This window comes from Trachypithecus francoisi, unplaced genomic scaffold (genome assembly GCF_009764315.1).
Source record: "Trachypithecus francoisi isolate TF-2019V2 unplaced genomic scaffold, Tfra_2.0 Contig01579, whole genome shotgun sequence".
Classification (NCBI taxonomy): domain Eukaryota; kingdom Metazoa; phylum Chordata; class Mammalia; order Primates; family Cercopithecidae; genus Trachypithecus; species Trachypithecus francoisi.
The window spans coordinates 5,504,687-5,517,293 of record NW_022681442.1 but is presented as its reverse complement, the minus strand read 5'-3'; the positions used below and the strand labels follow the sequence as shown (position 1 = coordinate 5,517,293).

At 44.4% G+C, this 12,607-nt stretch overlaps 1 protein-coding gene across 4 annotated transcripts in view; it reads left to right on the top strand.

Moving 5' to 3' along the window:
* Positions 1-12,607, top strand: part of FANK1 (fibronectin type III and ankyrin repeat domains 1) — a 119,530-nt gene that overhangs the window by 79,657 nt on the left and 27,266 nt on the right. For all 4 annotated transcript variants that reach the window (XM_033179348.1, XM_033179364.1, XM_033179356.1 and 1 more), the window contains exon 2: positions 8,394-8,571. In XM_033179348.1, the coding sequence (XP_033035239.1) occupies positions 8,394-8,571 (178 nt within the window). The remainder of the gene's footprint in view (positions 1-8,393; positions 8,572-12,607) is intronic.

The following is a 12,607-nucleotide window of genomic DNA, read 5'->3' as shown; positions in this document are numbered from 1 at the left end:
CTGCCTTATCTTCTTCCCGCTTGCACACAACATCTCTATACTTTATTCAAACAATTACCTGATTTGCATTGTCTCACTTTTTCTTACAGAGTTTTCTTGATCATTTAAGAATTTCCTTGGGGTTCAAGCCAGTTCATGAGCTAGACCTGATTTAAAATGAATAAGGAAATCTGGAGAACGAACTAATAGTCGATTTTTCACCCCTGGTCTACATTTTATATCTCTACTCTTAAGAGGCGGTATGCTACAGGGCTAAAAGTAAGGGACTCCTGAGCCCGATTATCTTCATTTTGATCCTGGTTCTACCAATTATTTCTGTGTGACCTTGGGCAAGTTATGTAACCTCTCTGTGCCTCAGATTGTTTATAAGGGAGATAATACAAATCCTTACAGCATATAGAGTTGGTGAAGTTAAATGTGGTGAAAGTTAAATGAATAAAGCATCCACACTAGTACATGACCCAAATTAAGTGTCATATAAGTATTGCTGCATTGCAGTTCTCCTCTCAGCAGCTGGGCTTGTGACCTGCCACTTCCGTCGGCTCTTACCAAGGCTCAGTACTGCCCCGGGTCTCTGCTCCATTGTCGTACTAATGTTTGCACTCTGCTGGTGACCTGTAAATGTACATATTTTAGGATCCTAAAACACGTGTATTAGCAGATGATGACAAAAACACCAGAATTTTTATCAAAGAGAAAATAGAAAGTATATGGATATAATATTGTAAGGATTAGAATACACCTGTCAAATTACTGTAGGTTGGCTAAGAAACAAAGCAAAACAAATTGGGTCCCATCCACTAATTTTTGGCATCCTAAAAATAACTAGCTCTTACCTGATGAGCTCATTCATTCATGACCTGACCATCCAGGTCCTATCTGGCAATAATAACTTTTTGCAAAAAGCAACTCTTGCCTAAGTGGAGAGTTGCATCTTGATGAGTTTTGTATGAAAGTAAGGAAGATGGAGGAACATTAGCAATGGGCTCTACACTAACCATTGGCATTTCTGTGTGAGCAACGTGTTGCACAGTTGTGTGACTTGGCAGCAGCTGGTCCATTGCTGACGTGTATGTGTTCACTGAGGCTTCACTCACACCTCGGGCTTCCTTGGAGAGACCATGCTGCCATTACATTTGGATCACTACCCGCCCCCAACACACACACACACATGAACCGACTTTCCAAGCACCACACCCACCTTTTCTGGGCTCTGTACCAGATCTGGAGGGGGGTGATGGCTAGCAATGAGGGTTTTGGCTCCATCATTAGTAGCAGCTGGAGAGTGGGCCACCTGTGGCTGGTGCCGTGCTCACTAATGGAGATCTCTCATTATATACCTAGATCAGTGATCGGTAAAGAGCAGGCCATAAGAAACTCTTGGGTCTCTGGGAATGTTATCTTTTTACTCCTCACGCAGCTTCATGGTGAACTGCATTGAAATTTGACATTAATTTAGATATGCTTGCCTTTTCTGATCTCTAGTAGGATTCTAGGCTGAATGTCTTTGGAACTGAAATGCTTGTTGGCTTCTGGTTATTTTGGGGGTAATCCATAACAGTCTACCATTCCTGGTGTTTGGTTTTAGTGGGCTGGGAAAAACATGAGTTGTTCAACACTGATGTCATGATACAAGGACGTGAAGATGTGAGTCATCGTGACATCCATCAGCCAGAATTGCTGGGATTCAGTGAGATGACTCACAGTAAGAGGTCAGTGTCTGGCTCAGTAGTTCCTTCTTCCACATGTATCCCTCAGTATCTAGAACCCTGAAATTGGTTTCTCTGAGAAAACCAAGCGGCCCGAAAGGGTAATATATATCGTTGATTTTTATAGTTTTCAAAAACTAATATTTTAAACATATCAAAATTATTTCAAATGGTAATGTACTCAATGTACCATTTGGTTTAAGATGTTAACATTTTGCCATATATGTCCTAAAGTCTTTTCATGAAGAAATAAAACCTTACAAATATACTGGCAAGACCCTCCTCCTGCCCATCATGCCCCTATCCCTTCCGTTATGTTGTTGAGGTGGCGTGTGTTCTTCCCATCAGCTTTTTCATTTTATTACATATCTGTGCATTCATAAACAACATGTAGTGTTTTTTGTGTGTTATACTCATGTAGTGTGTCCTTTTGCAACCCATGTTTTCCACCCATTCATTTTGAATTGATCTATGTTGATGCAGGTGTATAAAAATCTCATACAGCTAATTTCTTTTAGTTGTTAGGATTTTACTGTAGGAAATATGCCATCATTTATTTAGATACTTTTTAACTTAATTATCACGAAACACTTTGTGGTATTTTTGACTCAGTTTCAGAGAACATATTCAAACCTGGGTTTATCTGATTTCATCAAGCTCTCTGTAAACATGTGGAAAATAAAGTTGGGAAAATGAGCTTGCAGGATGCCTCCTAGTATATCTCTGGGATCTTCGTGTAAGTGAAATTGTTGGCTGTGTGCCCCACTGGCCTGGGGTGGGCAAGACCAGGGTAGCCTGGTCTTTCTCAGCGGGACTGCACTGCAGGAGGACCCCTGGGTCTTCAGAGGGTGGCCGGTCAGCTACTTGGGACATTGGCTCAAGAGATCCTTTCTTTTTAAATGAGCCATGCAGTAAATCTGTGATATATTTGAGACTGAAGAAGCATTGAGTAAAGTGTAGCAGGGGAGACAAAACTAACACAGAAAAATTGCATGCTAAACAGCTTGGTATACACTCTACTGTACCCCTTGTTACTTTTGACGAAAATGGAATATTCTGTTTTTCTTTGCCCCTTGATTTCTTACCCAATAATATTTAGTGGAGGTCCTTTCAAAGCACCTAGTATAGAACAAATTCATTTTTCACAGGGTGTATAATGTTCCACTTTATGGACATAGAATAACTTATTTGTCCATTCCCTTATAAATAGGTCATCTTTTTTGTTGTTGTTGTTTTGCTGTAAACTGCTGAAAACTATGGTAATGTCCTTATGTATGTGTCTCTGTATCCATTTTAACTTTTTTAATTTTTATTTTAGTTTTGGGGGTATGTGTGAAGGTTTGTCACACAGATAAACATGCATCACAGGAGTCTGTTGTACATAGTATTACATCACCCAGGTATGAAGCTCAATACCCAATAGTTTCCTTTTCTGCTCCTCTCACCCTCCCCCTTCAAGGAGACCCCAGTGTCTGTTGTTTCCTTCTTTGTGTTCCTAAGTTCTTCTCATTTAGCCTCCTCTTAGAGAATATGCGGTATTTGATTTTCTGTTCCTGCATTAGTTTGCTAAAGATGATAGCCTCCAGAACCGTCCATGTTCATGCGCAAGACATGATCTCATTCTTTTTTATGGCTGCATAATATTTCATGGTGTATATGTACCACCTTTTTTTATCCAGTCTGTCATCAATGGGCATTTAGGTTGATTCCATATCTTTGCTATTGTGAATAGTCCTGCAGTGAATGTTCATGTGCATGTGTGTTTATGGTAGAATGCTTTATATTCCTCTGGGTATATACCCAGTAATGGCATTGCTGGGTCAAATGGTAGTTCTGCTTTTAGCTCTTTGTGGCATTGCCATACTGCTTTTCACAATGGTTGAACACATTTATCCCACCAACAGTGTATAAGGGTTCCCTTTGTGACCTCGCCAGCATCTGAGTTTTTTTGACTTTTTGATGATAGCCATTCTGACTGGCGTGAGATGGTATCTCTTTGGTTTTGATTTGCGTTTCTCAAATGATCAGTGATATTGATCTTTTTTTTCATGTGCTTGTTGGCCACATGTATGTCTTCTTTTGAGAAGTGTCTGTTTATGTCCTTTGCTTAATTTTTAATGAGGTTATTTTTCTCTTGTAAATGTGTTTAAGTTCTTTATAGATGCTGGATATTCGACCTTTGTCAGATACATAGTTTGCACACGTTGTCTCCCATTCCGTGCCTTTTAAGTGGGACGTTTACCCTGTTGACATTCAAGGTTAGTATTGATATGTCTGGATTTGATCCTGCCATTGTGCTGTTTGATACTATCATTGATCCTGTCATTAGCTGCTGCTGTCATTGATCCTGTCACTAGCTGGTTATTATGTTGGCTTGTTTGTGTGGTTGCTTTACAGTGACACTGGTCTGTGTGTTTAAGTGGATTTTTGTATTAGCTGGTGGCAGTCTTTCCTTTCTATATTTACTGTTCCTTCCAAGATCTCTTATAAGGCAGGTCTAGTGATGAAGTTCCTCAACATTTGCTTATCTGAGAAGGATCTTGTTTCTTCTTAGGAAGCTTAGTTTAACAGGATATGAAATTATTGGTTGAAGATTTTTTAAAAAAATAATGTTGAAAATAGGCCTCTAATCTCTTCTGGCTTGTAGGGTTTCAGCTGAGAGGTCCACTATTAGCCTAATGAGGATCCCTTTGTAGGTAACCTGCCCTTTCTCTCTAGCTGCCTTTAACATTCTTTCATTTCAACCTTGGAAAACCTGACAATTATCTGTCTTGAAGATGATCTTCTTGTGTAGAATCTTGCAGGAGTTCCCCGTATTTCCTGAATTTGACTGTTGGCCCCTCTAACAAGGTTAGGGAAGTTTTCATGGATGATATCTTGGAATTTGTTTTCCAAGTTGTTTGCTTTCTTTTTCTCCCTTTCAGGGATGCCAGTGATTTGTAGATTTGGCCTCTTTACATAATCCCATTCTTCTCAGAGGTTTTATTCATTCCTTTTTTTAAATTTTTTTTTCATTTTTGCCTGACCTATTTCAGAGAACCAGTCTTCAAGTTCTGAGATTCTTTCCTCAGTTAGGTTTATTCTGCTGTTAATACTTGTGATTGCATTGTAAAATTCTTTTTTGTTTTTGTTTTTTTGAGACAGTCTCTCACTCTGTCACCCAGGCTGGAGTGCAGTGGCATAATCTTGGCTCACTGCAACCTCCGCCTCTCGGGTTCAAGCAATTCTTCTGCCTCAGCCTCCTGAGTAGCTGGGACTACAGGTGCCTGCCACCATACCCGGCTAATTTTTGTATTTTTAGTAGAGATGGGGTTTCACCATGTTGACCAGGCTGGCTCCTGACCTCAGGCAATCCACCTGCCTCAGCCTCCCAAAGTGCTGGGATTACAGGAGTGAGCTACTGCAACCGATTGTAAAATTTTTATATTATTCGGCTTTGTCAGACCCATTAGTTTTTTTTATGCTGACTATTCTATCCTTCAGCTCCTGTATCATTTTCTTGTGATTCTTCTTTACCTTAGATTGGGTTTCACCATCCTTCTGAATCTCAGTGATCTTTGTTCCTATCCATATTCTGAATTCTATTTCCTTTATTCCAGCCAGTTCTGCCTGGTTAAGAACTCTTGTTGGAGAACTGGTGTGGCCATTTGGAGGACATATGACACTCTGGTCATCTGAATGTTACCAGAGTTCTTGCTGGTTCTTTCTCATCTCTGCGTGTGGGTGTTCCTTTCATGTAGATTGAGTACAGTCAGCAGACTTCTTTTCTGGATGTTTTCACTGGGCTGATGCTTTGTGTAGGGTCTTTATTTGAAGCTTACTTGTTGTCTCTGGTTTCGGGGGGGTATGTTAATGAGGTATTTTTGGTGTTGAAGCTTTAGGGTGTGATCCAGTAGGTGGCACTTAGGTGTACTGGTCAGTTGCTAGACTCTTGCTTGGTTGTGTGACTCCCCTGTTTCCTCACAGTTTCCGCCGTGTTCCCTTTCAGTGCTCTGAAACTGTGCGTTCCTCTCCCACTTGAGTGCTGGCTCTCCTTGGCACTCCAGGAATGCCCACTGCAGTTCTGGGGTGATCTCAGTGTTTATGTTCCTTCCCCAGCTTAGAGGCAGCACAGGAAGAGATCTTAGCAGGGGTTGTGGCCAAGGGTCATTTGCTTGACTCCTGGGGGCTCCACCCCAGAGAGATGTGGGTCAGCAATCACCCAGTGCAGTCAGCCCAAGGTGGAGGGTTTGTGCTGTGTGCCCAAGCCAGGGGTTCCCTGTCTGCTGATGAGCCTTGCGGGGGAGAGGGGGTATGGGACCTGTGGGAGACAGACTGGCTGCCTCTCCTGGGGTTGACTGTAGCTTGTTGGAGGTATAGATAAGGCACTCTTAGAGTCTTTGCTCCTTTGTTAGTTTGAGGGTGGCAAGAGCAGTTCCACTGCTGAGGTAGTGGGAGAGAGGCTTTCAGTTGCCCCTGGAGGCTCTGTTCAGGGAGTTGCTGAGTTGGTACTGGCTCCATAGCTCTGGCAGGGGTGGCTGGAGGCCCAGGCCTGGAGGACCTGTCCGGTGAGGAGATATGGGAACAGGCACCCATGGAACAGTCTGGCCACTTTTCCATATGGCTGCTGTGGTATGCTTGGGGCCTGCTCCAGTCCCTAGTCACCTCAGATTTTCCAGAACCTGGGGGTGTCACCAGTGAAGGCTGAGAAACAGCAAAGATGGCAGCCTGTCCCTCCCTCTGGGAGCTTCGTCCCAGGGAGGTATGGACCTGGTGTCGGGCCAAAGGTATCTGTAGGAAGTGGCTGGAGACTCTGGTTGGGAGGTCCCAGCTGGTGAGGAGGAACGGGTTTGGGACCCACTTAAAGCAGTCTGGCCACGTTTCGGTAGAGCAGTTGTGCTGTGCTAGGGGTCCGCTTCAGTCCCCGATCACCTCGGATACTATGAGGCCCAAAGGCTGGAACGACTAAGGCAACCTGAACAGCAAAGATGGTGGCCCACCTCTCCCTCTGGGAGTGCCATCCCAGGGGAAATTCAGTGTCCATCTGTCAGATGGACAGCTTGGGCCAGGGGGTGGCTGGAGGCCCCAGTTGGGAGGTTCTGCCCATTGAGGGAACAGGATAGGTACCTGCTTAAAGCAGCCGTCTGGCCACGTTTCGGTAGAGCAGCTATGCTGTACTGGGGGATCCCTTCTGCCCTGTGTTGGCTCAGACTCTCCAAAGCCTGAAGACGGGAATGGCTAAGGTGCCCAAACAGCAAAGCTGGTGGCCTGTCCCTCTCCCTGGGAGCTCCTTCTGAGGGAGGTGCAATGCCACTACTGGAAGCTGGCTGAAATTCCAAGCCAGTGGGGTCTCATCTCATGAGGTGCATTGGAAGTGGGGCCTGCGGGCTGTTGCTGCACAGCCCCCTGGATTCATCGTCTTTCCTAAGGGTATGTGCGGGAGTCTCACCTCTCACTTTGCCAGAGCTATGGCTACTTTTGCTCGAAAGCCTGAGTAGCTAAGGCTCCAGGGTCTCCACGCATGCCTGAGCGGCTGCTCTGCCAAGACTCCCTGCAGCTCTGTCAGACTGAAGACTGAAGGCCCTTGTAGAGAGAGGTTTGCATGGAGATCTCCTAACCTGAGGTTTGCAAAGATCCATGGGAGAAGTGTGGTTTCTGGGTCGCCCATTCAGTCACTGCTTCCCTGGGCAGGGGAGGATTCCCTGGCTCCGTGTTGCCCCCTGGTGGGCCATCGTCCTGTCTTGCTTTGCTTTGTTCTCTGTGGGTCAAGTTGTTTCCTTGATTAGTCCCAGTGGGAGTACCTGGCTGTTTCAGTTGAAGCTGTTGTATTCACTTGCTCCTTCTGTTCCTCTCCATGAGAGCCAGCTACACCAGCTGCTTCTAGTCAGCCATCTTGGCCACTCACTCTTGTGTGTATTTACGCTCTGATTTCTGCAGAAGGGTGGGATGGTGGGACAGAGGGATATGTGTATTTTTAATTTTAATAGATGCTTCCGTATTGCCCTCTAAAAAGGCCGTAATTCGTATTTCCCTACAACCAGCACATGAGAATATCCTCTCCCTATCTTGTGACTTCTGAAAGTTATGAAATTTTTCAGTTTCTGACTGGATATAAAGTTATACCCCATTGTTACCAATTTCTGTGAGCATTAGGGGATATGAGCATCTTTCCAGATATTACCTTGGCAATTTGTTTTTGCTCTTTTGTGTGCTGCTCATCTTTTAGCTAGGTTTGTTACTAACCTTGGGCCCTTATTCTTGGTTAGTTTCTGAGGACTGTTTATACAGCATAGAGTCAACCCTTTGTCATCTATGTTCCAGATACTTGAATCAGATAGAGCATTCGTCTCTTGGCTTTGTTAGCCAGTCACTGAAGGATTAATAGAAGCAAACTGTGTTCCAGCAGGTCAAGTACAACCTCATTCATTTGCTATGTTAAGCATCCCTTTGGAAGGGTCAGTGGGTGGCATGATATTGATGAGCATGGTACCATACATGCCTGTTGAAGACTGTGGTAGCTCACACATCGGCTGAATTTTGTATCTAGCTTTTCAGGGGTTCTTTAAGCAACAGGGAGGTATGCTCATATGTGTGCCTTATGCTCAGAAAAATAGCTCGATCACCAAGCAGCTGTAATCTACTCGACTGATCTCTCTTCCTTATGGAAACTGGGTCCTGAAATTCGGTATCATTTTTTTTTTTTAGAAATCACGCCAGCCTCAAAGCCTCATCCACCTGTCGTGGGCAAAGTGACTCATCACAGCATTGAATTATACTGGGATCTGGAAAAGAAAGCCAAACGCCAAGGACCTCAGGAGCAGTGGTTCAGGTTCTCGATTGAAGAAGAAGACCCCAAAATGCACTCTTACGGTGTCATTTATGCGTAGGTGCAGTGTTGAATTGCCTGCCACTTTGCCTTGACTTCCCGATTAGCTGGAATGATTTCTGTTGTCTTTAAAAAGCCACTGCTTGTTTCAAATTAAAGAATGAGTCAGCATCATTTGTATTCATGCTCTTTGATGAATTAAAATTTTTGGAAAATAGGCATTAGCAGGAACTTTGAAATTAAACCTCTGTACCTTTGAGAGCTTCTTTGACTTCTGAAATTTTTTTTTTTTTTTTTTTTTTTTTTTTTTTTTGAGACGGAGTCTCGCTCTCTCGCCCAGGCTGGAGTGCAGTGGCCGGATCTCAGCTCACTGCAAGCTCCGCCTCCCGGGTTTACGCCATTCTCCTGCCTCAGCCTCCCGAGTAGCTGGGACTACAGGCGCCCGCCACCTCGCCTGGCTAGTTTTTTGTATTTTTTTTTGGTAGAGACGGGGTTTCACCGTGTTAGCCAGGATGGTCTGGATCTCCTGACCTCGTGATCCGCCCGTCTCGGCCTCCCAAAGTGCTGGGATTACAGGCTTGAGCCACCGCGCCCGGCCGTGAAATATTTTAATGATATGTATTTAAAATCCAGAATGCAGAGACACACTCAAACGATAGCTTGATGAACTTAGGTGAGCTTCCCATCAGGCTGTTGTGTTCACTGACGTAGGATGGCCCCGCATGGTCTGCCCTGGCCAACTTCTCTGGTCTCATGTCATACCATTGTCCCCTAGTCAATTCTCTTACACTATGCTGGCTGCCTCTCAGCCTTGACAGGCCAAGCCGCTTCCCATCACAGGGTCTTGCTTGCTGCTGTTGCCTTGAATACATTTCCTTCTGTTTTTATACAGCTGGTTCCTTCACACCTTGCCAATCTCAGATGACACAACCCCACGTCCCCAGAAGGCCATCTGAAGTAGCCATCCTTCCGCGCAGGCCTCCTGTAGCTCAGAACCTTGTTTTGTATGCCACATAGCATTTAGCTCCGTTGGGTTTGTTTTACTCGTTTACTTGTTTGCTGAGTTTATTTACCTTGTTACTTGTTTACTTCTTTTACTTGTTCCTTTCCTGCCTCCCCACCCAGTATTAAACTTGGCGAGAGACAAATAAGACTCCTGCCTGCTTAACGCTCTAGCCGGTTCCTTGACAGCCGGTTCCTTGACAGTGCTGGCTGTTATATAGCAGGCCCTCCAAATGTTTCTTGCGTGAACAAATACCACCAGGAGTAATCAAGAAGTCATTTTTGGCCAGGCATGGTGGCTCATGCCTGTAATCTCAGCACTGTGGGAGGCTGAAGTGAGCAGATCCCTTGAACCTGGATGTTCAAGACCAGCCTAGGCAACATAGCGAAATCCCATCTCGACAAAAAATCCAAAAGTTAGCCAGGTGTGGTGGCTTATGCCTGTAGTCCCAACTATTTGGGAGGCTGAGGTGGGAGGATCACTTGAGTCTGGGAGGTGGAGGCTGCAGTGAGCCACAATTGTGCCACTGCACTCCAGCCTGGGTGACAGAGTGAGACTCTGTCTCAAAAAAGGTTGTGTTTTTCTTCTCAGTCTTCATATCATCTCTGACTTCTTTCTCCCCTTGATAGATTTACCACTGGAAAAATGCAAAATGACTATTTTGTGATTCAGGAATACCAAAAATGAGATACAAATATGGTTTTTAGGTAAACTTTTAATTTTGAAATAATTATAGATTCATACCCAGCTGTAAGAAATAATACAGGGTGACTGTACCTTTTCCCATTTCCCTATGGTAACATCTTTGAATGCGATGGTGCAGCATCACAGTCAGGATACTGGCTTTGATGCTGCCAAGATACAGAACAGGCCCGTCACTTTCCTGGCCTTTTCTCAAGTTTGCATTGTGATAAAAATGCTGACATGAAGAGATAGATATGTTTGTGTGTATGTGCATATAAAATATATAAAAATATGTAATCTGTATATGAAGGCTCCAACTTCAGCTGTTACCTGAGTGATAATGTATCTGATATTTGAGAAATTTCTCTGTGCCTTAAAAAAAATCGGAAATGTAGGTAACCATGTAAAAGTAGTTCTGTTCTAACTAGTCAAATATTGTTTTAATCATGTCGTTTTACTCATTGAAAGTATGCTTCTTCTATCTAAAAGCATGAATTGTAAGAAGCATTTCTCTGGAGAAAGAAAAAGACATCTTTCTTTACCCCATCACCTTAGCACCATAAGCTGTGCTTGGGCAGGTGAGTGGGGCCATCCTGAATCGTTCTTTCTTCCTTGGCTGTTCCTTTCCTGGGTGGCCAGGTAGGCAGCCTCAGCTAGAGAAACCACAGCTGCGTGTGCTGGCTTCCAGCCTGAGGTGTGTGTCTGTGTTGTCTGCATTCTTCCCAGAGACCTGGTTGCTGTCAGGCTGGAGAACGCACTCACACTCCAAAGACAGCCTGGCGTTGTGGGTCTGGCAGTGACATCTGTGGTCCCCGCTCTAAGGACAGTGGGAAAATGCCTGCATTTCTCGCAGAATTATAGGGTACAAATCTTGACGCTAGGTGGCAGAATTAGGCTGTATTAATCTTGACCTCTTTTGCTTCCTTATTTCTTTCTCTACATGGCATTAAAACTAGCAAATGCTTTGCTTGTAAAAAGTGATTATCTAGAATACCTGATATTTGGATTGTGGATTTAAGAACTTCCTCTTGATTTGTCAGTTACTGTTCCCATCAGTCATCAGTTTATCTGGAATCAATGACATTGTCTTTGACTTGGGCTTTCCTCCATGGCTTCTCATAGCCAGTCAGTTACTGAGTTCTCCATTTGTAGAATTGCTTCTGTGCTTTCCCTCATTAGCTGGGGTTTTCCCCTGCAGGATGTAAGCTCCATTTCCCTCTAGCTCATTTGTGGATCCGCAGCTCCTACACCTGCCCAGTGTATTTTCTCATGGAAGGAGTTGACTTTATTCCTTTTTAAAATTTTTCCCTCATTGTTCTATCTTGCCGGGCTAATTTCCATTTTAATCTTTCTTTTGTCAAATTATCTTTGGTGGGTCTCCATTGCTTGAAGGATAAAGGCCAAATTCCTTAGACTAACAATTAATGCCTTTCACAGCTTCCCCACACCTGCCTTTCTTGTTGCCTCTTATTTCTCAGCACAAACCCTCCAATCAGATTTCCTACTGTCCTTTGAATATGCCTTGATGTTTTCTGCATGTGTGTTCAGTTTTTTTTCCGCTGTTTGGACAGATTTTCCCCTCTCACCCTATTCTTTCTTCTGCCCTGGTCAGATTTTACCTCCACTGAGAAGTTCTCCTTACTACCCTATATTGTCTGTGCCCTAAATTCCTGTGATCACTGCTGTCCGTGCCATGCATTAAATTTATTCCATCAGCGTGTATTATTGAGTGTCTGCCATGTGTCAGACACTGCTCCGGATGCTGGGGATATGGCACTGGGAAAAAATTCCTCCCTCGTGATGAGGAAGGCAAACAGTAAATAAGATACATAAGTAAAAATAGGTAGTCAGCAGGCAATATGGACTAAGGGGCAGCAGCATAGGAAAAATTGAGGGCCTGGGGTAGAGGTGGGGAAGTCTTCACTAAGAAGGTAACTTCTGAGTAGATCTGAAGCAAGGATACCTGGAGCCTTGGAACTATCGGGGGGAAGAACCTTACAGACAGAGCAAAGGGCAGGTGAGAAAGCCTGGTGGTGCAAGTGTACCCGGCGGGTCCCAGGAGCATTGAGGAGCAGCGGGAACAAGGAGGAAGGTAATGGGGGTGTGAGGGCAGCTGGGTCATGAGAGGTCACTGCCTGGGCCTCGAAGGTTATTGGGAGAACTCTGGCTTACTCTGAGAGAGGCGCGGAAAGCCACTGGAGATTGTGAAGCTGAGAAGAGGTGTGATCTGGCTTGTGTTTTACAAGGATCCCTTTGGCTGCTGAGTTGGGAACAGGCCGTAGGTAGGCCAGGCAGCAAGCAGCAGGGAGGACTGACGGGGAAGCTTTTGAAACAGTTTAGGTGGGAGACAGCACAACGGTGGAAAGTGGGACGATGCAGAATATGCTTTAAAGATGGATTTAAGAA